Source organism: Dryobates pubescens, chromosome 2 (assembly GCF_014839835.1).
Source record: "Dryobates pubescens isolate bDryPub1 chromosome 2, bDryPub1.pri, whole genome shotgun sequence".
NCBI classification, from domain to species: domain Eukaryota; kingdom Metazoa; phylum Chordata; class Aves; order Piciformes; family Picidae; genus Dryobates; species Dryobates pubescens.
This window is the reverse complement of record NC_071613.1, coordinates 9,923,323-9,946,594: the sequence shown is the minus strand read 5'-3', so window position 1 is coordinate 9,946,594 and position 23,272 is coordinate 9,923,323. Positions and strand designations below refer to the sequence as shown.

The 23,272-nt window shown below is 45.1% G+C and overlaps 1 protein-coding gene across 3 annotated transcripts in view; it reads left to right on the top strand.

The window, feature by feature from the left end:
- CDC42BPA (CDC42 binding protein kinase alpha) overlaps nucleotides 1–23,272 on the top strand; it is a 192,699-nt gene that overhangs the window by 54,952 nt on the left and 114,475 nt on the right. For all 3 annotated transcript variants that reach the window (XM_054169969.1, XM_054169985.1, XM_054169978.1), the window contains exons 2-4: nucleotides 4,927–5,018; nucleotides 15,639–15,722; nucleotides 21,895–21,990. In XM_054169969.1, coding sequence (XP_054025944.1) covers nucleotides 4,927–5,018; nucleotides 15,639–15,722; nucleotides 21,895–21,990 — 272 coding nt within the window. The remainder of the gene's footprint in view (nucleotides 1–4,926; nucleotides 5,019–15,638; nucleotides 15,723–21,894; nucleotides 21,991–23,272) is intronic.

Sequence of the window (23,272 nt, the reverse complement as noted above, 5' to 3'; positions counted from 1 at the left end):
AACACTTGTTAAATTCTTTCCAGGAATTTAGCAGGAATTTCAAAAGAGGAGAAGGCTTTGAAAAACAAAGCTGTTGATGGATTTGTCTGGTTGGTTCTTCTTGAATTTCTTTTATTTTTTTTTTTAAGGACAATGTTAGGAACAATCAGCGAGCCTTCTGCCATTTAGTTCAGTGCCAGTATCCTAGGTTAGATGGAGTTTTTTTCTCCTTTGCATTGCAAAGCTCTGTATGTATTTGTAATTATTTTTAACTACTGAAGGAAAGGGAACTTTGTCTTGAAATGCCAAGCAGTTGGTTTCTCATAGGGGTTGTTTCTTTTCCAATCTACTTCTCTCATAGTTCAGCCTGGAGAAAAGAAGGTTCCAGGGAGACCTTGGAGTAGCCTTCTAGTAGCTAAAGGGGGCCTATAGGAAAGCTGATGAGGGATTTTTTGTAGGGGCTTGTGGTGATAGGATGAGGGGCAATGAAATGAAGCTTGAGGAGGGCAGGTTTAGACTGGAGACTAGGAAGAACTTATTTACAGTGAGGGTGGTGAGACACTGGAACAGGTTTCCCAGGGAGGTTGTGGATGCCCCCTCCCTGAAGGTATTCAAGGCCAGGCTGGGTGAGGCCTTGAGCAGCCTGGTCTAGTAGAAGGTGTCATGGGCAGGGACACCTTCCACTAGCTCAGGTTATTCAAGGCCTCATCCAGCCTGCCCTTGAATGTCTCCAGGGAGGAGGCATCCATGACCTCCCTGGGCAGCCTGTGGCAGTGTCTCACCACCCTCACTGTAAAGATCATTGAATATGCCTGGCTTGGGAGCTGGTGTTCTGCTGACTGTTACTCTGTGTGCTTCAAAAGTTACTTCAGGTGAAGTTCTGATCAAATTTCCTCTGGAAAAAAGTTAGTCTGAATTTCAAACATATGTAGAATTCTCTCTTTACTGATTTTTATAGTTTGAATGCATGTGAAGCATAAGTGGAATGAAGGGACTGGAGCATAAAATCTGAGAAAAGACCCACAGAGATGTAAATAAGTAGAAGGAATAGTCATGACAGGTTCACCTTGTTTGACATAACAGCTCAGCTCAGCTTACAACACTTCTGTTCATCGGTCTCCCCTGAGGGTGAATTGGGAGATTGTTCTGTTGTTTGTCTTTTTTTTTTCCTTGCCATGTGTAATTGATTAAGTGCAAGGAATTAAAGTTGAATGAAGTTCAGTAAGGACAAGTGCAGAGTCCTGCACATGGGGAGGAACAACATCAGGCACCAGCACAGGTTAGGGATTGGCCTGCTGGAAAGCAGCTCCATGGAGGAGGACCTCGGAGTCCTGGTTGATAAGAAGTTATCTATGGGACAGCAATGTGCCCTGGTGGCCAAGAAGGCCAATGGTATACTTGGGTGCATTAGGAAGAGTATGGCCAGCAGGTCAAGGGAGGTTGTCTTCCCCTGTACTCAGCCCTAGTTAGACCACATCTGGAATATTGTGTCCGGTTCTGGGCTGCCCAGTTGAAGAGGGACAGGGAACTACTGGTGAGAGTTCAGCAGAGAGCAATGAGGATGGTTAGGGGACTGAAATATCTGTCTGGTGAGGAAAGACTGAGAGGCTGATTAGTCTGGAGAAGGGAAGGCTGAGGGGAGACCTTCTCAATGTCTACAAATATCTGCAGGGTGGCTGTCAGGAGGATGGAGCCAGGCTCTTTTCAGTGATGCCCATTTGATTCATGAGGCTTCTGCACAGGGGCATGGGGCTGTGAACAAGTGGGGGCTGCGTACCTGTGTCTTTCAAGAGAGCTGCATTGCTGGGACCCCTTTGAGCACACTGCAGTTTGCAAACCATTTCCTGACCTTACCCTGTGCTGGCTTCATAACAACTCCAACGACATTGCCAAAGTGGTTGCAGAAAGTCTGCCTGTTAACCTCATAGTCTGGAGAGCTGGATGCACGAAACGGCTGTCTGAAGATCACCCCCTCCAAGCCCCTTGGCCTCGCCAAGTATTTTGTACTTGAGACTGCTGTTGCCACAAGAGCAGCAGATGTTTGCACAGCAGACAAACAACACTGATGATAAAGCAAATTGACCTTTTTTTGGAACAAGCTCTGTGGAGCACATTCCTGGGGCAATTTCTTTCTTTTTTTCATATTTTTTTTTTTTTTCCCCTTCTCTGTATTTTATTTTTCCTTCCTCTCTTTTCTTGGACTGTATCTTTCTGCTTAAAACTGCTTGGCTACTCTTTGGGCTGTCTCTTGCTAGAGATGATAAAGAGAAGGGTTTACAAACTTTTCCACCAACACCAATGTTACAAATCATGAAGTCTACTCCCAGCCTATTTTTGTCGGCCGTTATTTTACTGCAGTAGTTCTAACGATGTTTATTTTCCCAGTGTCCCTATGGGAACCCTGGAAGATTCCAAAATGTAATAATTAAAGAATGACAGCCCTTTCCTTGCAACATAAAGTGAGGAAGAGTTTTGTGGTTTAAACAGCTATGCTGTTGCTTGTTAACAAGATATTTTTTTCCTTGTACTGCAGCCAGGCCTGTAACGGTCAAAAAGTTCTGAAGTGGAGAACTCCACGTTGGTTTTCAATCAGTTGGATTGCAAGTTAAAAGGCTTTAAAGGCTTGGTTTAATTTCTTCACTTTGCATTAAATATTTGCATTAAAGCAACAGATTCACAGGCTGCATCAGGTTAGAAAGGACCCTCAAAGGTCATCTTGTCCAACCCCACTGCACTCATCAGGGACACCTCTGAATAGATCAGGCTGACCAGGGACACATCAAGGCTGATTTTGAATGTCTTCAGGGACAGGGCCTCAACCACATCCCTGGGCAACCTGTTCCCCTATTTCACCACTCTCATTGTGCAGAACTTCCTCCTGATGTCCAACCTAAATCTCCCCTGCTCCAGTTTCAAACTATTGTCCCTCATCCTATCCCCACGTGCCCTTCTAAACAGTCCTTCCTCAGCCTTTATGGAGGTCCCCTTCAGATAGTGAAATGTAGCTATAAAGCCTCCCTTGGAGCCTTCCCTTCTCCATGCTGAACAGCCCCAATTCTTTCAGCCTTTCTTTGTAGGAGGGTCTACAAGAAAGGCCAGGAAGGGACATCTTGCACTGGAACAGGTTGCCCAGGGAGGTTGTGGATGCTCCCTCCCTGGAGGTGATAAAGGCCAGGTTGGATGAGGCCTTGAGCAACCTGGTTTAGCACAAGGCGTCCCTACCCATTGCAGGGGGGTTGGAAGGTCTTTATGGTCCCTTTCCACCTCAAGCAGTCTATGAATCTATTAAAAAGTTCTTTACTCAATAGTAGGCAGAAGGGTTTTGGATAAAGATTTTTGTAGTGCCTTGAAGGAATGTGTCTTAAAATTGACTGTATCTTAGGAAGAAGTTCTTCAGTAGGAGGGTGAGACTCTGGAACAGCTTGCCCAAAGAGATTGTGGATGCCTCCTCTCTGGAGGTGTTCAAGGTCAGGCTAGATGAGGCCTTGAGCAACCAAGTCTAGTTGAGAGGTGTCCCTGCCCATGGCTGGTGGGTTGGAGTAGATGATCTCTGAGGTCCCTTCCAGCCTAAGCCATTCTGTGAAAACACTTATTTTTAAATAATAATAATTAAAATAATTATTAAAGTTTTTAGTATTTAACATTTTGTGGCTTGTTCCCCCATTCTTCCCCCCCAAAAAGCTGTGTTATTTGGTTTCTGGTTATCAGTAACTTGGATGTTTTGCCTGCATGCAGAGAGCATTTGGTAATGATCCAGGACTGGTTAGATCTAGTGCTAAATGGAGCTGAAAGGGGGGGAACAATCCTGCTGAGTTTGTTACACTGCAAAGAGCACTGGGGTTACCTGTCTGGAATGCACCACCTTATTTTCATAGAGTGGTTTGAATTGGAAGTGACCTTAAAGATCATCTGGTTCCAACTCCCCCACTGTGGGCAGGGGCATCTCCCACTAGACCAGATTGCTCAAGGCCTCATCCAACCTGGCTGTGATATCTCCAGGGAGGAGGCATCCAGGACCTTACTTTTTTTGCTTACTGCTTTGAAAAGTACTGTGAAAGAGGGGAAAAAGGAGGGAATTGGAGCTTGACTCTATAAATGAGGGGGTTGATAGTGTCTTGAGTATAACTGTTCTCACTTCCAGAAGCCAGGAATTGACTGTTGAGTTTCCCCTCTTGTGAAGAAGTGATCTCCAAAAATAGTGCATGGTATTGTTTTTGCTGTTTGACAGAGAAATTAATCTTTTCCCCAATAATTACATCATACTTTGCTGGTAACAACTCAGAGCAGAGGTGTTGTGGATGTCTCTGAACTCGAAATGGTGTAGAAAAATGTAGTGAATGTTGCTTCCCCCCCCCCTTTTATCCTTTTTCTTTTTGCTATTTTAATTTTCTCCTTTTCCACCCCCCCCCCCCCCCCCCCCCCCCTGTTTTCCCCCCTTTTTTGTGTGTGGGGTTTTTTCCCTACCTTTTCTGTTTTTTGTTTTTTTTTCCTCCCTCCTTTTCTCTATTTTATTTTTCTCTCATTTTCTCTATTTTATTTTTCTCTATTTCCTTTTGCTCTCCCTCCCTCCTTTTGCTCTCCCTCCCTCCTTTTGCTCTCCCTCCCTCCTTTTGCTCTCCCTCCCTCCTTTTGCTCTCCCTCCCTCCTTTTGCTCTCCCTCCCTCCTTTTGCTCTCCCTCCCTCCTTTTGCTCTCCCTCCCTCCTTTTGCTCTCCCTCCCTCCTTTTGCTCTCCCTCCCTCCTTTTGCTCTCCCTCCCTCCTTTTGCTCTCCCTCCCTCCTTTTGCTCTCCCTCCCTCCTTTAAGGAACACAGTCTGTTGTTTTTAGGGCTCTGATTACATCTATTTTATGCTGGTATTACCTTCTTTGGGTTTTTGTTTGTTTTGCTATGTTTTTGAGGTCGTTTTCTCTTTTTTTTTTAAATGACTGCTATTTTCCTTTGTTTCAGCCAAACCTTTTACATCTAAAGTGAAACAGATGCGACTACACAAAGAAGATTTTGAAATCCTGAAGGTGATTGGTCGAGGAGCCTTTGGGGAGGTATGTGTGTGAGGGGGGTGGAGAGAGGGCTTTGAATAATGCTCTTGCAAATCTGCAGCACTGAGGAGGGGCAGTTAGGAGCAATATACTGATGTCCTGGTTGCTACCTTATTAAGGTATAATAGATACTGTAGGCCCACCTCATGTTTAAGGCAAATACATTCTGATTGATGCATTCTTTGACAGCTCTTTCTCAGTCTCTCTTAAAATTTGAGAGAGGCAAGTTCACATGCCTTAAAAGACCATGTGTCAGCTGTCTGATAATTCATTTGCTTGACTCTAATCCTTTCCAGTCAGCAGCTGGAGGCCTGCTGGAGGGTGATTAAGGAACTTGAACGTCTCTCCTATGAAGAAAGACTGAGAGACCTGAGGCTGTTTCATCTGGAGAAGAGAAGGCTGAGAGGGGATCTGATCAATGTCTATAAATACCTGGGGGGTGGTGGTCAAAAAGAAGGTGCCAGGCTCTTTTCAGTGGTATCCTGTGGTAGGACAAGGGGCAATGGATACACAAGAGGCAACTGGAACACAGGAAGTTGCACCTCAGCATGAGGAAAAACTTCTTTACTGTGAGGGTGCCAGAGCCCTGGAGCAGGCTGCCCAGAGAGGTTGTGGAGTCATCTTAGAGGCTTTCAAAACTTGCCTGGATGTGTTCCTGGGTGACCTGCCTCACGTGATCTTGCTCTGGCAGGGGATTGGACTGGATGATCTCCAGAGATCACTTCCATTCTTTCTCGGTATAAAGACCTAGGTTTTTCTAATCAGTTCAGCAACACTGATACTCTCATTGTAAGAGCAAGGAGAAATCTCTATTCTTGTCACTTCATTTCACAGTTTTGCTGTTTGAATATTTTTTTCCTGTATTCTTCTGAAGAGTTCAGTTACTTAGTTCCTTTGTCAGCAGATCACCTACTGCTATCTAACTCTACAAGTTTTTGCTGCTTCAAATGAGTCCATCTCTTATTTGAAGTCATCACATGAGGCTGTTGATCACTAGGTTTTACAGTAGGCATGTCAGATTATGTAGGTTGAGGAAACTTGAAGAAATAAACATTAGTTTTCTGCCCCTTCTTAACTGTGTTATGTGCATGTACTTTGGTCTTCATGCAGGACACTGTAGTAAGAGCAACTTCATGCATAACAGTGGCTTGAGTTGTTGATAACCAGGGGACAGGATGTGAAGATTCTGCAGAAGGTACTCCATACTGGCTGTGAGAGTACATGTGAACTGATCCCCTAAGAAAAAGGCTTTCTGAGCAACGTAGTCTTTGCTTTTCTAATTGGAAATGTGGGATTTTCATTAACAGAATGAGACAATGTTAGATGTTGGAAGTGACCTCTGGAAATCCTCCAGTCCAACCCCCCTGCCAAAACAGGATCACCTAGGGCAGGTCACACAGGATGACATCCAGGCAGGTTTTGAAAGTCTCCAGAGAAGGAGACTCCACAGCCGCTCTGGTCAGCCTGCTCCAGGTGCCCTCACAGTGAAAATGTTTTTCCTTCTGTTCCCATGGAACCTCCTCTGCTCCAGCTTGCACCCATTGCCCCTTGTCTTGTCATTGGACATCACTGAGCAGAGCCTGGCTTCATCCTCCTGACACTGCCCTTCACATCTTTATCAGCTTGAAGGAGGTCAGCCCTCAGGCTTCTCTTCTCCAAGCTAAAGAGCCCCAGCTCCCTCAGCCTTTCCTCAGCAGAGATGTTCCACTGCCTTCAGCATCTTTGCATTTCTGTACTGGACCTTTCATTTAGTTCCCTGAGATCCTTCTTGAACTGAAGGGCCCAGAACTGGACACAATATTCCAGAGGCAGCCTCACCAGGCTGCATCTTCTCAGATGAGAACACCCACAGAGGCTGTGTGGTGTGTGACACAGAAGAATTGGTTTGATGCTCACTTGCATGTTTGACTCGTGTGAATATTGGCCTTTATTAATCTGTGGTTATGGAAGAAGAGAATTCTCTTGGGTAGTAGCTAGGTAATGTAAGGAACAGGTATTTTTACAGTTGACTGTGTCACCATATGCTCTGCTTATATGCAAATACCATCAGTGGGTAACCATAAAAATGAGAGTAGTGTTTATTGGGCTGCTTTATCATGTATGTCTTTGATCCATCTGGAGTAATGCATCTTGATAAAGGAGACTAAAAGGTGAAGTCAGTGATGGGTGATTTATCTTCACTCTGAACCTCTGACACAGAAGTTTTTGTCTTCTCCATTAATGTGTGCTTGTCTGCCTGTTGCTATAGTAGCTGCAGCTGAGTTCATGCACAGATTGTGCAAGATGCAAGAAAAAATCAGTGATGTGGGTTCCTTCTTGTCACAAGAATCCTATGTGAAAGCTGCCTTATACTGAGTTGTCAAGAGAAGTCATTTCTGTCTGCTAAATCAGCATCAAACTCCACAGCGGCTAAACCACAAAAGCCCTGAGGTTCTTTCTCAGGAAGCTTTTGTGTAGTGAATCAGCCCATGAATAGTGAGAGTGGAACTGTCCCCATCCTCTTCTCAGGACAGTCTGTGTCTTAGTTCTCCTCTTCTGTGAACAGTGTTTCTTTCTAATTCCTTACCTGAGAAAGCTAGCAGGACTCTTACTTAATTGTCTAAATCTTAAGTACATGGGAAAACTGAAGCCCTCTCAAGTAAAGTTGTTTACTTTTGTGTGTTCTTAAAGTAAGACTCACCAATATTTGCAAGGATGTGTATTCTATTTTCTTGAACTGCTTGAAAGAGTCCAGCACAGAGACACAAAGGTGGTGAAGGTGGAATATCTCCCTGCTGAGGACAGGCTGAGGGGGCTGGGTCTGTTTGGCTTGGAGAAGAGGAGTCTGAGGGGTGCCCTCATTCATGGTTATAAAGATGTGAAGGGCAACGTTGAAAGGACAGAGCCAGGCTCTGCTCAGTGATGTCCAGTGACAGGACAAGGGATAATGGGTGTAAGCTGGAGCAGAGGAGGTTCCACAGGAACAGAAGGAAAGCTTTTTTCACTGTGAGGGTGGCAGAGCCCTGGAGCAGGCTGCCCAGAGAGGTTGTGGAGTCCCCTCTGGGGACATTCAAAACCCACCTGGATGCATTCCTGTGTGACCTACCCTGTGTGATCCTGCTCTGGCAGGGGGTTGGATTGAATGATCTTTTGAGGTCTCTTCTAACCCCTAAAATTCTATGATTACTTGCTTAAAGGAGACAACACAAATATCTGCATAAGAAAAGAAGTTCTGTATGAAATGACTAATTGCCTTGTAAAATAAGCAGTAAATATCCTAGCAAGGCTGGGGGGGAGGAAAGGAAAAAAAAAAGAAAAAAGACAACTAAAATTTACTGCTTCCTAAGACACCTGAACCTGTATTAATATTACATTGCAAAGACTTGTATGATTCAGTAGACTACAGTAGTTTACTGAGACAGATTAGGAAATCTAGAGGAATGTATTTTTCTTTCCAGCAAACTATAAAGGAGCCCAAGATTGTTCTAGGTGATTGGGAGGAGTCATTTCTTGTCTCCTGAATCAACAGAATTCTGAAATTCTGTAGACTACAAAGTGACTGCAAGTTTTCTTTGGCACAGTCTCAGGATCGTTCCTATTTTGATTTTTCTGCTCCTCAGTTTCTTCAGTTTGCATAGTCCAGCATTTTGATATAGACAAAAAGTGGTTTAAACTACTTGCTGCTCATAACTGTGAGATTCATTGTTCCTAGTTTGCTTTCCCTCCCTTATCCTGCTTGCTGCCAGTTTGCGAATTCTTCCCCTTTTTTGTCAAATTAATGACATGCCCCTCCCCTCTGCATGCATAAATTTGCTTATTTAGCATTTTATGTGAGAGAGCACTGTCTTTAGGAAACACAGATGTTGTGCTTGTGGAGGAGGAGGATTATCCTGGTAAAATTAATAATGTGGGCATCAAGTGTTTCATTGTGCTGGCTTCAGGCAGCATGGTTTGAAAAACTTAACTCTGAACAGAAAGACCAGGGAGCTGAAGAATGCTGCTGGAAAAGGTGAAGCAACTGGCAGCAACTCTTAGCGTCTCTCAGCAGTGTAAAGTAGGGCATATTGAAGGTTCTGCTAGTACCAAAGTCAAAGATTCACAGATTGCATTGGGTTGGAAGGGACCCTTGAAGGTCAGCTTGTCCAACTCTCCTGCAGTCAGCAGGGACACCTCCAACTAGAGCAGGCTGCCCAGGGACACATCAAAGCTGACTTTGAATGTCTTCAGGACTGGGGCCTCAACCAAATCCGTGGGCAACCTGTTCCAGTAGTTTACCACTCTCATTGTGCAAAGCTTCCTCCTAATGTCCAACCTAACTCTCCCCTGTTCCAGTTTTAAACCATTGCCCTTCATCCTATCACCACAGGCCCTTCTAAACAGTCCCTCCTCAATCTCTCTGTAGGTCACCTTCAGATACTGAAATGTAGCTATAAGGTTTCTCCATACCCTTGTTTTCTCCATGCTGAACAGTCCCAGTTCTTTTAGCCTGTCTTGATAGGAGAGGCGCTCCAGCCCTCTGATCATCTTTGTGTCCTCCTCTGGACCCAGTCCAGCAGGTCCATGTGTCTCATGTGTTGGGGGCCCCAGAACTGGACACAGTACTCCAGGTGAGTTCTCAGCAGAGCAGAGGGGAAGAACCACATCTTGACCTTCTGGCCATGTTTCTTTTGATGCATTCCAGGTTGCCATTTGCCTTCTGGACTGTAAGTGCCCAATGCTGGCTCATGTCCAACTTCTCATCCACCAGCACCCCCAAGTCCATTTCTGCAGGGTTGCTCTCAAATCTCATCATCCCCCAGCTTGGATTAATATCAAGGGCTGCCTCAGTCTAGGTTCAGGACCTTGCACTTAAACCCCATGAGGTTCTCCTCAGCTCAGCTCTCCAGCTTGTCCAGGTCCCTCTGGATGGCACCCATCCCATCCTTCAGTCCTATCAACTGCATCACTTAGCATCATTGTACTCCATTCATTCTATTATTGCTTTAAAAAAATAGCTGAATGTTTCTTACACAAGCAAATGTGATGTCACATTGTTGATAGTTCAGGGATGATGAATTTTGTACCTCTGGTAACTAGTTAGTTGTTCCTAAATTTTGGCATCCAGTTTTGAACAGTAAGATTCTCTGTCCCTGGAGGGATGACTACGCTCTGTATAAGGCTGTTGCTTTTCAGGCACAGGAAATGTGCAGACACGTAGCATAGAGACAAGTAGCTGACTTTGGGGCAGGAGGTATCTCACAGCATTCCAGACTGCACTGCTGTTTGTGGGAAACATGGAAAAGTGTTGGGAAGAAACCCTATCTGACTAAACCAAGATGTTTACATCAGCACATACCAATCATATTTTCTTGGGCTGCTCACAGGAAAATATAAATTTTACTCTCCTCCCCTCCAAAAGTCCACTTCTAAGAAATACCAGTAGCAAGACACTTCAGCATAGCTAGGCAGGAATGAGGACCCCTTCTTCTGTTTGGACAGCTTCACTGGGGAAGGGAGAAGATCAGAAGAACTCTGTGTGTATCGAGGCCTTTGTGTACATAGGTGATTGCCCCCTTGTACTTGGTGTTGCTGAGGCCACACCTTGAGTTTTGTGCCCTGTTTTGAGCACCTCAATATAGGAGAGACATTGAGGCACTGGAGCCAGTGCAGAGGAGGGCAACAGAGATGGGGAAGAGCCTGGAGAAAAAAATCTGATGTGAAGAAGCTGGGGATGGTTAGTTTGAAAAAGAGGAGCTGAGGGGAGACCTCCTTGCTCTCTACAACTACCTGAAAGGGCCTTGTGGAGAGGCTGGTGCTGGTCTCTTCTCACAGGTAATTAGTGACAGAACAAGAGGGAGCGGCCTCAAGCTGTGGCTGGGGTGGTTTAGGCTGGACATTAAGAAAGTTGTTTTTTTTCCCAGCAAGAGTGGTCAGGGATTGGAATGAGCTGCCCAGGGAGGTGGTTTAGACCCCAGGCCTGGATGTGTTTAAAGGTGGTTTGGATGTGGTGCTTGGGGCTGTGGTTTAGGGGTGAACCTTGTGGAGTAGGGTTCTTAGTTGGACTTGGTGATCCTGAGGGTCTTTTCCAACCTGAATGGTTCTGTGATTCTGTATGTGCCTCATACCTCTGTGTGTACATTGATACCATCCAGATCTGTAGACGTGTTTCAAAACCTGTCACAATTGGAAACTGCTTCAGACCGCTCAGTGCTGTAGTGTCAGGTGTTCCTCTCATAGTCCTGAAATAAGCACCTTGGAATTTGCTTTCACACAGCACTGTGATTACAGAAAATGACGGTGTTTGTCATAGAATATAGGGTAGGTGAGGAGTGGCTTGAGAGCAGCCTGGAGAAGGACTTGGGGGTGTCAGTTAGTGACAAACTCCTCATGAGCCAGCAATGGTCGCTGGCAGTCCAGCAGGCAGCTGTGTGCTGGGCTGCATCCAAAGCAGGGAGAGCAGCAGCACAGGGAGGGGATTCTGCCTCTCTACTCTGCTGAGACCCCACCTGCAGCACTGCCTCCAGTTCCAGGCCTCCCAGCACAAGAAAGGTATCAAACTGCTGGAGCAGGTCCAGAGGAGGCCATGAGGCCTGGAGAGCCTCCCCTGTGAGGACAGGCTGAAAGAGTTGGAGCTGTTCAGCCTGGTGAAGAGAAGGCTCTGGGGAGGCCTTCTGAGGTCTAGCAGCCTTCCAGTACCAGAAGGGGGCCTACAAGAAAGCCAGGAAGGGACTTTTACAAAGGCTTGTAGTGTTAGGACAAGAGGGAACGTGGCACTTGGTGCCATGGTCTAGTCATGAGGTCTGTGGTGACAGGTTGGACTGGATGATCCTCGAGGTCTCTTCCAACCTTAGTGATATTGTGATAGTGTGGAATGGATTGAAGCTTGAGGAGGGCAGATTTAGACTGGAGATTAGGAAGAAATTCTTTCCAGTGAGGGTGGTGAGGCGCTGGAAGAAGTTGCCCAGGGAGGTCATGGATGCCCCCTCCCAGGAAATGTTGAAGGCCAGGTTGGATGAGGCCTTGAACAACTCGGTCTAGTGGGAGGTGTCTCTGCCCATGGCAGGGGGGTTGGAACAAGATGATCTTAAAGGTTCCTTCCAATCCACACCATGACTATATGAATCTTCTTTTGTATGGTGGTCTGTGGTAGTTATTGATATGGAATAACAGGAGTGGCTTTCACAGGTCAAAACACTGCTTCTGGCTGAGCGTAAACACAGCTGGTAAACATGAGTCTAAGTTGTGCTCTGCAGTCACTTCTCAGTACCATTGCACATTCACAGGAGGTGCTGAGCCCTTGATCTTGTCGTGAAGCCCTGTGCCTCTCCAGCTGTTAACCAGGGGCAGTGCTTGTAGCTCTCTTGGTTGTGTCCAAATGAGTGCTCTCTAGGAGACTTCAAATGTAGGCAGCTGTGCAATTAGTGGATGTCTTTGAACAACCAAGTCTTTTGAAGAACAGCACAGCCTTTCACTGTGCTTGCTACAGGCAAGAAATGAAATCCTGGGGTTGGACTTGAAGTGCAAGTGTTATCTGAATGCCTCTGGCTGCCTGTGCTACAATGGCTAATGGTGGGGAAAACCTGGTTTGTGACACTGGGCAGTAGCAGTACTCCAGCCAGCTCTGCTATCAACCTCTTCATTTCCCCCTGTAATACTCACAAAGGTCTTTAGGGCAGATTTATGCTGTAGCTTCATACCAGACTGCATCATGCAGAGAGGTCCCTGTCAGCTAGGATGTGATCCAGTTTGAACGCTGACTAAGTTTCAGTGTTCAGCCTTTCTCCTCCTGCCATTTCTCATTTAGAAAGCAATACTGATATGACTTACCAGAGTTTCAGGCTAATTTTAAAGTGCAAGGAGACTCAGGATTCAAATCTGCATTGTGGGTTATGCAGCACTGCACAGGATTCATTTTTTTCTCCTAAAGAAAATGCTAGGTACCATGCAGAGGAGAGTAGACATTCCTTAGGAATTAAAATCAGACTCTTGTCTAAAGAAATAATCTATTTTTATGTTTCAAATCTGAAAGTACCCTGAGGGATCCCAAGTATGGATTTAAACCTCAATTTTTAGGCACAAATCTCTGCTTTCAATTTTTTTTTTTTTTTTATTCCCATCTCCCCCACCCAGTTCTCCCTCTGTGACCCCAGAAGGCTGCAGAGTCAAGAGCAGGGCTGATAATGCTGCACATATGGGAACTGACAGCTGCTTTGGTTATGAATCTGTAGCTAAGGAAGAGGTAGATGTCTAAATAAAGCCTGTCTAAAAGTTTAAGTGTTGGAATCCTTCAACCTGTCATTTATTTTGCAGTATTGATGAAGCTGCTGCAGCGTCAAATTTGAAGGTGGTTGAAAGAGGTTTGCATGTCTGGAGGTGCTGGAACATGTCCAGCAAAGGGCCATGAGGATGATCAGAGGGCTGGAGCTCCTCTCCTATGAGGACAGGCTGAGGGAGTTAGGGGCTGTTCAGTCTAGAGTAGAGAAGACTTCAAGGAGACTTTATTGTGGCCTTCCAGTAATTGAAGGGGGTCTCCAAGAAAGCCACAGAGGGACTTTTTAGGGTGTCAGGTAGTGATAGGATTAGGGGGAATGGACAAAAAAAAATGGAAGTGGGTATATTGAGATTGGATATTAGGAAGACGTTCTTCCCCATGAAGGTGGTGAGACAGTGGAATAGGTTGCCCAGGGAGGTGGTGGAAGAAGCCTCATCCCTGGAGGTTTTGAAGGCCAAGCTGGATGCGGCTGTGAGCAACCTGCTGTAGTGTGAGGTGTCCCTGCCCATGGCAGGGGGGTTGGAACTGGATGATCCTTGAGGTCCCTTCCAACCCTAACAATTTTATGATTCTGTGATGCTTTACTCCAAGTGTCTGATCCCATATTTCCTTTTTTTTCATCACTGTCTTCACAGGTAGTTTACTGATGATGGAAGAGGTGGAAAGAATGTAGGATTCAACCTCTATTTTTTTTTTTTTTTGTCACTGGCCTGCAGGATGAGGATGAGAAGGATCTGTGTGAAACATGTTGGTTTGTAACCAGATGCACACAGAAGTAAACATAACTGCTTAAGCTTTAAGTTTCATTTGAAAGGCAAGAGGCAGGAAGGACTAATTGGGTGATGGTTGTTAAAATGTACCCATTATTGAACTCTTCCAGGGTTTGGGTGGTGATTTGGTGGTCTGCTCTAGTTCTGAGCAGCAGCTCTGAGTCTGTGGCATATTCGTAGGTAAGAATCAGAGTTTTCCATACCTAGGGAAGCCTGAACTGTCAGAAGAGGTTGTCCAGAGAGGTAGTTGAGGCCCCATCCTTGGGGATATTTAAGGTCAGGTGTGGCAAGACTCTGAGCAGCCTGATCTGGTGGAGGATGTCCCTGCTGACTGCAGGAGGGTTGGACTGGATGACCTTTGGAGGTGCCTTCCAACCCAAACCATTTCATGATTTTTATGAACGTGTGTGTTTGTGTAAGCTTCTACATTCCTCCTTCCCTAAAATGATTCCATTTTTGTCTTTTATCACAGCTAATTGAAATTCAGTTGGAAAAACATGAACTTTACTGTATCTTGGATTAAAATCTAGGGTGTTATTTGAAATGAGAGTGGAAATTGCTTTATGATATCCTACAGCCTAAGCTGTGCCTAAAAGCTGAAAGAAATTAATTACTTTGTTCTAGAAAGTACAGAACTGTTGTCTAGTTTGGCACCTCTGTAATTTAAGTGATTGCAGAATGTAGGACTGGAGTTCAGGAATATAAAGCATACAGCCAGTGATAGCTTCATGATGGTATGGTGGAGCAAGAAGTGTGATTGTGAGCAATGCCATTGTTCATCTGCAGTCACTTAGGAAAAAATGCATAGAGTGGTTTGGGTTGGAAAGAACCATAAAGACCATCTAGTTCCAATCCTCCTGCCATGGCAGGGACACCTTCCTCTAGACTAGGTTGCTCATGGCCTCATCCAGCCTGGCCTTGAACACCTCCAGGGAGGGGGGCATCTACAACCTCCGTGGGCAGCCTGTTCAAGTGTCTCACCACCCTCACTAGAGGAATTTCTTCATAACCTCTAGTCTCAGTCTGCTCTCCTCGAGATTCAATCCATTCCCTCTCAATCTATCACTACAAGCCCTTGTAAAAAGTCCCTTCCTGGCTTTCTTGTAGGTCCCCTTCAGATACTGAAATGCAGCTCTAACATCTCCCCCAGGCCTTCTCTTTCCCAGACTGAACAGCCCCAACTCTCTTGGCGTGTCCCTATAGGGCATGTTTTCCAAGCCCTCTGATCATCTTCATGGTCTCCTCTGGACCTGCTCCAGCAGCTCCACGTCCTTCTTATGCTGTGAGCACTAGAACTGGATGCAGGATACCAGGTGGGGTCTCAACAGATCAGAGGGGCAGAATCCCTTCCCTGTCCTGCTGGACATACTGGTTTGATGTACATAACCATACAGAACAGAAGTGTGATACTTAGTGAATGCTTAGAACAGTCCTGGAACCTTTGCAGAGCAGATGCTCTGTGGTGTTAACTATTTCTTTATGTGGATGGTGTGGTATTCTGTGGGTAGTAAAACTAAGTGTCCAGGGCAGTGAAGAGAAAACCTCCAAAACAGCGAGGTTTCATATAAGTGAAAACAACATGCTTTTTCATCTTTTAACTTCTCTTTCACTTTTGTTTCCCAGGTTGCAGTAGTAAAACTGAAGAATGCAGATAAGGTTTTTGCCATGAAGATACTCAATAAGTGGGAGATGCTGAAGAGAGCTGAAGTAAGATGACAGTAATGCTTCCTTTAATCCTGCCCCCTCGTACACTGCTGAATAGAATCATAGAATTGTTTCAGTTGGAAAAGACCTTCAGGATCATCAAATTCAACCACTGACCTTACACCACCATGGCCATTAACCCGTGTCCCCAAGTGCTGTGGTCACATGTCTTGAACACCTCTCGGGATGGTGACTCCACCACCTCCCTGGGCCGCCTGTTCCGATGCCTGACCACTTTTGCAGGAAAGAAATTGTTCTTTGTCTTCAACCTAAACTTCCCATGGCACAATTTCAGGCCATTTTCTCTTGTCCTATCACTTTTTACCTTGGAGAAAAAGCTGGCTCCCACCTCATTGCAACCTCACTCTTGGAGTTGCAGAGAGCAGTGAGTTCTCCCCTCAGCCTCCTCTTCTCCAGACTAAACCACCCCAGTTCCCTCAGCTGCTCCTCACCAGCTCTGTTCTCCAGACCCTGCCCCAGCTTCATTGCCCTGCCTGGACACTCCAGCTTCTTTCTAATCTCCTGTTTAAATCTGCCCTTCTCAAGCTTCAATCCATTCCCTCATGTCCTATCACTACAAGCCCTGGTAAAAAGTCCCTTCCAACTTCTCTGTCTGAATTACCTCTAACCTGAGTTTTTATTTGAGACTCCTACTTCATTACTCTCAGACTGCCTTCCTGTTCAGTTGCTTCCAAGGTTATTCTGATGCCTGCATTTATGTTTTAATTTTATCTTGTTAGGAAATTAAATCAATGGGAAACCTTTAAAAAAAATTATCCAGGCAAATTAAAGTAAATTTGTGATGTGTGCACATCCTGTCTCTTTTACTGAAAATGTTATCATATGAAGAGGTGCAAATGGCATGCAGGCTGAGCTTGGATTTACCCAATGTGTTTCCTCTTTATCCAAAAATTTAGAATCACAGAATTGTTAGGGTTTGAAGGGGCCTCAAGGATTATCCAGTTCCAATCCCCCTGTCATGGGCAGGGACACCTCACTCTAGAGCAGGTTGCTCAGAGCCATATCCAGCCTGGCCTTCAAAACCTCCAGGGATGAGGCTTCCACCACCTCCCTGGGCAACCTGTTCCAGTGTCTCACCACCCTCACGGGGAAGAACTTCTTCCTAACATCCAATCTGAATCTACCAACTTTTAATTTTGCTCCATTCCCCCTAATCCTATCACTATCCAGATTCAGAGCAAGCTGGCAATAGTCTTGATTAGACTCCAGGTGAGGAGAAAGTTCTTCCCAGAGAGAGTTGTTAGTCATTGGAATGGACTGCCCAGGGAGGTGGTGGAGTCACCACCCCTGGAGGTGTTCAAGAGGGGATTGGATGTGGCACTTGGTGCCATGGTCTAGTAGTCATGAGGTGTTGGGTGACAGGTTGGACTTGATGATCTTTGAGGTCTTTTCCAACCTTATTGATTCTATGATTCTATGATTAAGAGAGTTTTTTGTCTCTAAGATTGATGTCATTAGTGTAAGTTTTATTATTTTAGTGAAAAAAAGAATATACCAAGGTAAAAAAGCTACACTATTTTTAAATGTACCCTGTTAAAGGCAGTTTGGAAGCTATTTCTTTCCATTAAAACAACTTTATAAATAGGTTTGAAAGATTTTTTCAGTATGTAAGGTATTAAAAATACTCTCTTCCCTTGGGTCCAGCTGGATTTCTGAAAGTCTCAACTGTTAGCTTACAAAGAATTGCAACTATGGTTTTCTGTGTCTTTGTAACCCATGGGTATACAGTGGAAAGAGAACCATCTAGAGTGAAAATTCATTGCAAAACATCACCTGCAACAACTGTAACCGGTCAGTTTTAAAAGTTGATGACCACATCTCACTTTGTTACTACAGGGAAAATCACCCACTTGGGCTCTGCTAGCAATGTGGTGCACTAATGCTGAAACACAGAGGAAACTCCAACAGTCCAAAATTGCCAGGCAAGCAGAGATCACTCTATGCCAAAAGGGCAGAAAGAAGTTTACAAATGACATTGGGTTGGAAGGAACCCCCAAAAGCCATCTTGTCTAGCAACCCTGCACTCAAGAGAGACACCTCCAACTGGAGCAGGCTGCCCAGCCATCAAGGCTGACTTTGTATGTCTTCAGGCCTGAGGCCTCAGCCATATCCCTGGGCAACCTGTTTCACTATTTCACCACTCTCATTGTGCAGAGCTTCCTCCTGATGTCCAACCTAAATCTTTCCTGTTCCAGTTTCAGACCATTGCCCCTCATCCTGTCACCACAAGCCCTTCTAAACAGTCCCTCCCCAGCCTTCCTTGTAGGTCCCCTTCAGATACCGAAATGGAGCTTTAAGGTCTCTCCAGACCCTTCTTTTCTCCATGCTGAACAGCCCCAATTCTTTCAGTTTGTCTTGATAGGAGAGGTGCTCCAGCCCTCCGATCATCTTCATGGCCCTCTTCTGAACCTGCTTGAGCAGCTTCATGTCTCTCATGTGTTGGGGATCCAAATGCTGGATGTGGCACTGCAGGTGAAGTCTTTCCAGAGCAGAGAGGCAGAATCACCTCCCTTACCCTTCTGGCTGTGATTCTTCTGATGCAGCCCGGGCTGCCATTGGCCTTCTAGTGCCCATTGCTGGCTCATATGTCTAGCTTCTCATCCAGCAGCACCTTCAGTTTGTTCCTGTATCCTTGTATCAGCTGTATTCTTGGTAGAAGGTGAGAGTCTTTTGTAAAAGCAGCAATGGAGTGTGTCCTCAAGAGCTTTACAGATGCCAGGTTAAGATGGATGGCTGCAAGCTCTGAGAGTAATTGTACACAGCTTTGTGATGATGAAACAACACAGGGTGCAAGGTCAGGGATCTCTTTGGTATTCTAAAAAGTGTTAACTTTTCCAAATACTTGCTGCTGTTGAAATCTCAAGAGATGTGTTAGAGGACTGGACATGTTGCTGATACAAGGAGGACCTGGAAGCGTGTGACAGCTGTTACCCTGAGTGGTGATAATCACACTTAAATGTGTGTCCTAAGGTGCCAGATGAGGCTCAGGAGAGGCAGGGGAAAATATGCAGCATGGGAGCAGTCAGCACTCCTGGAAGGTGTTAACTCTGAGCTGTAAGGGCATGAGCTGCAGATAGCAGGGCCTGAATTCTTGACTGGTTGAAGGCCGCGATAACAATATAGATATAACCAAAGCACTAAGTGGGCTTTGCTGTGGCAAAGAGCTGCATCAGATGACCTCTGGAGGTCTCTGCCAACAATTGGAGATTTGTGCCTAGGGAAGATGAAATGTAATGCTGAAGTAATGAAAGACCTTAAAGAAAAGGCTTCATAAAAGAAAATTAATTGATCTGTGTCATATTAATTACAAGAATCACTGCTACAATTGATTTTATTTTGTTCCCCTCTCTGAATTAACGTAAAGCTCATGAACCACTTAGGCTCTTTGGCTGTCTCTGCTGTGGTAATAGCTGTTGCTGTCAGCTCTGGGCATGCTGCCTGGAGGTGGGTGTCTAGAGTGCTCAGGGAATGCGTGGGCTTCTCTTAAAGCATGGCAAAAACAAGTGAAGTTATATAAACTGTCGAGTAACTAATCCTGTGAATTGTGTTACAACAAGCAGTGAAACTCTGTGTCAGTTATCCTTGTGAAAACAAGAACGGGTAGTATCTCTCCCTGAAATGTGGCAAGAGTTTACAAACAAGGAAGGAAGAAAGGCCAGTTGGAGCACAGAAGACCTTCTTCTGCCTTCTGAAGATCATCTTTCTCTTTCTCCCAGCCCCAAGTCCATTTTTCATTTAATAACCTCGGAGGGTATTTGTTGAAGTGCACGTTGTCATTTTCTCCAGGTGCACTCCGTTTATCTCATGCTCTGTTAAATCTGTCAGCTTCCTTTTTCCTGGCCTGCAGTATTCTTACACACTGTATCACAGGATGTTAGGGGTTGGAACGGACCTCTGGAGATCTTTTGAGTCCAACTGCCCTGCCAGAGCAGGACCACAGAATCTAATGCAGGTTGCACAGGAATTCATCCAGATGGGTCCTGAAAGTCTCCAGAGAAGGAGACTCCACAACCTCGCTGGGCAGGCTGTTCCAGTGCTCTGTGACCCTTACACTAAAGTTCTTCCTCCTGGTGAGGTGGAACTTCCTCTGCTGTAGTTTACATCCATTGGCCCTTATCCTATCACAGGGCACAAGTGAGCAGAGGCTGTCCCTTCCATCCTGACCCCCAGCTCTCAGATATTTATAGACACTTACCAGATCCCTCTCAGACCTCTTCTCTCCGAAACAAGACCTGGTGTGGTTTATTTGCGAGGAGGAGGGAGTTTTCTGCTCTCTTCTCACTCTGGGTATTCTTCTAAAATGATATTTTATTATTTCACTCTCCAAATCTTACCACCAGCAAAAAGCATGCCAGAGTTCTGCTATTCACCTCTTGGTTTTGGAAATGAAGTTGAAAAGGGAAAAAAGAAAAGGTTTGGATTTTGTTTAACTTTAGATGTGTCCTAAGATGGAAGGGACAGAGCAAGGTTCGTAACTGATGAAACACCTTTGAAGTACCAGAGCATGCCTCGAGAGATCTGGTCTGTTTTCTCTTCTCTCCATCTGCCTTCTAAACAGAGCCTATGAAGATTCATAGATTGCACTGACTTGGGAGGGGTTTTCAAAGGCCAGCTTCTCCAACCCCCCTGCACTCAGCTGGGAGACCCCCAACTACATCAGGCTGACCAGGGACACATCAAGGCTTTTTGAATGTCTCCACAGACAGGTCCTCAGCCACATCCCTGGGCAGCCTGTTCCAGTATTTCACCACTGTCACTGTGCAGAACTTCCTTCTGGTGTCCAACCTAAATCTCCCCTGGACCAGTTTCAAACCATTGCCCCTCATCCTATCAATACGAGTTGTTTTGTTGTGGGTTTTGTTTATTTTAATATTATTTTTAAGTTTATTTTTATTTTCCCAAAATGCAATTTGTTCATAGTAACTTTTAAAATTATTTTTTTGTTTTGTTTTGTTTTTGGTTTTATTTTAAATTTTTATTTTCTCCCCCCCGCTTCTCTTTTCCTTTTCTTTCTTGCCCCTTTCCCTTGTTCCTCTCCTTCCCTTGTTCCTCTCCTTCCCTTGTTCCTCTCCTTCCCTTGTTCCTCTCCTTCCCTTGTTCCTCTCCTTCCCTTGTTCCTCTCCTTCCCTTGTTCCTCTCCTTCCCTTGTTCCTCTCCTTCCCTTGTTCCTCTCCTTCCCTTGTTCCTCTCCTTCCCTTGTTCCTCTCCTTCCCTTGTTCCTCTCCTTCCCTTGTTCCTCTCCTTCCCTTGTTCCTCTCCTTCCCTTGTTCCTCTCCTTCCCTTGTTCCTCTCCTTCCCTTGTTCCTCTCCTTCCCTTGTTCCTCTCCTTCCCTTGTTCCTCTCCTTCCCTTGTTCCTCTCCTTCCCTTGTTCCTCTCCTTCCCTTGTTCCTCTCCTTCCTTGTTCCTCTCCTTCCCTTGTTCCTCTCCTTCCCTTGTTCCTCTCCTTCCCTTGTTCCTCTCCTTCCCTTGTTCCTCTCCTTCCCTTGTTCCTCTCCTTCCCTTGTTCCTCTCCTTCCCTTGTTCCTCTCCTTCCCTTGTTCCTCTCCTTCCCTTGTTCCTCTCCTTCCCTTGTTCCTCTCCTTCCCTTGCCTTGTTCCTCTCCTTCCCTTGTTCCTCTCCTTCCCTTGTTCCTCTCCTTCCCTTGTTCCTCTCCTTCCCTTGTTCCTCTCCTTCCCTTGTTCCTCTCCTTCCCTTGTTCCTCTCCTTCCCTTGTTCCTCTCCTTCCCTTGTTCCTCTCCTTCCCTTGTTCCTCTCCTTCCCTTGTTCCTCTCCTTCCCTTGTTCCTCTCCTTCCCTTGTTCCTCTCCTTCCCTTGTTCCTCTCCTTCCCTTGTTCCTCTCCTTCCCTTGTTCCTCTCCTTCCCTTGTTCCTCTCCTTCCCTTGTTCCTCTCCTTCCCTTGTTCCTCTCCTTCCCTTGTTCCTCTCCTTCCCTTGTTCCTCTCCTTCCCTTGTTCCTCTCCTTCCCTTGTTCCTCTCCTTCCCTTGTTCCTCTCCTTCCCTTGTTCCTCTCCTTCCCTTGTTCCTCTATTTTCTTTCAATTTATATTTGGTTTTATTTTCCCCAAATGTGCTGCGTTCATATGAGCATAGTCAAGTTGCAAAATGTTTCTGTATGTGTTTTACTTAAACCTTACCATTCCTGTTCTCCCCTGCAGACAGCCTGCTTTCGAGAGGAGAGAGATGTGTTAGTGAACGGAGACAACCAATGGATCACAACATTACATTATGCATTCCAGGATGAAAACTACTTGGTGAGTGTTGCTTTTTATTTATCTGTGGATGGAAATGGCAGATTCCTAGCTGTGCTTAAAAACAGGAATGTTGTTTGTTTGGTAGTTTTGTCTTCTGGACTGAACAGATTTTGTGTCCAAGGGTTTGAATGCTGGAGAGTGGTCAGAAAGTTTGCAAGTTTTAGCTATAAATATCTCAGGAATGCAGCTTTGTTTTCTAAGCCACTTTGCATTTGTTGATAAACCTATCTGCATCTCCCTATAGTTCATCACTCCATTGAAGATCAAAGTGCACTTACTAACATACATTTTCTTTGTGACTTCAAGTTTTCAGTGATTAACATTGCTGATTACTGCTGCACAGTTAGAAACAGGGAGTAGCTCTGTTTCAAAGCACCAGTTGGTTCTCACACAGTCACAGAATGTTAGGGGTTGGAAGGGACCTCAAAAGATCTTCCAGTCCAACTCCCTTGCCAGAGCAGGATCACCTAGGGCAGGTCACACAGGAATGCATCTAGGTGAGTTTGGAATGTCTTCAGAGAAGGAGACTCCACAACCTCTCTAGGCAGCCTGTTCCAGGACTCTGCCACCCTCAGTGAAAAAGTTTGTGTTTTTTTTCTTACATCCATACAGAACCTCCTCTGCTCCAGCTTGCACCCATTGCCCCTTGTCCTATCCTTGGATCATAGAATCTTTGAGGTTGAAAAAAGACTTTCAAGATCATCAAGTCCAACCTTCTATCTAACACCCCCAAGCCCAGTAGACCGTGTTGTGTCACTGAGCAGAGCCTGGTCTTTGCATTTTTGAGGACTTAGACCCACTAAGATATTACAAAGCAAGAAAATGTACTTGCAGAACAGAAGAATGCCACTAAATGTCTTAATAAATGGTTGTAAGCTGCAATTGTAGACTAAAATGTCTTTTTAATGTTAAAGGTTATTTAGCTGTCAGGTATTTTGAAAGACTTGGGGGAAAAAAGGTAATATGAAGAAAAAGTGCCAGTTTTGTATTCTACTTTAAGTGGGAAAGGTTTCTTTTAATTGTGATACATTTTTAGTGTTATTTATGCCTGAAAAAGTAAACACTGATATATTTGTGCTTATTTGGGTTTTATTACCCAGTAGTTTGGTTTTCATATCATTAGTCAGTTGGAATGTTTTCTTAAATGTCCATTATGCAGTCTCATTACTTACTTGGAGTTTTTTTCCCCCTCCAATATGCCCAATAAAACAAATGGAATTCTTGCAGAATTGCAATGCTTTTTGCAGCTACTGCTTTGTGTTCTGCAATCCATGGATTTTAG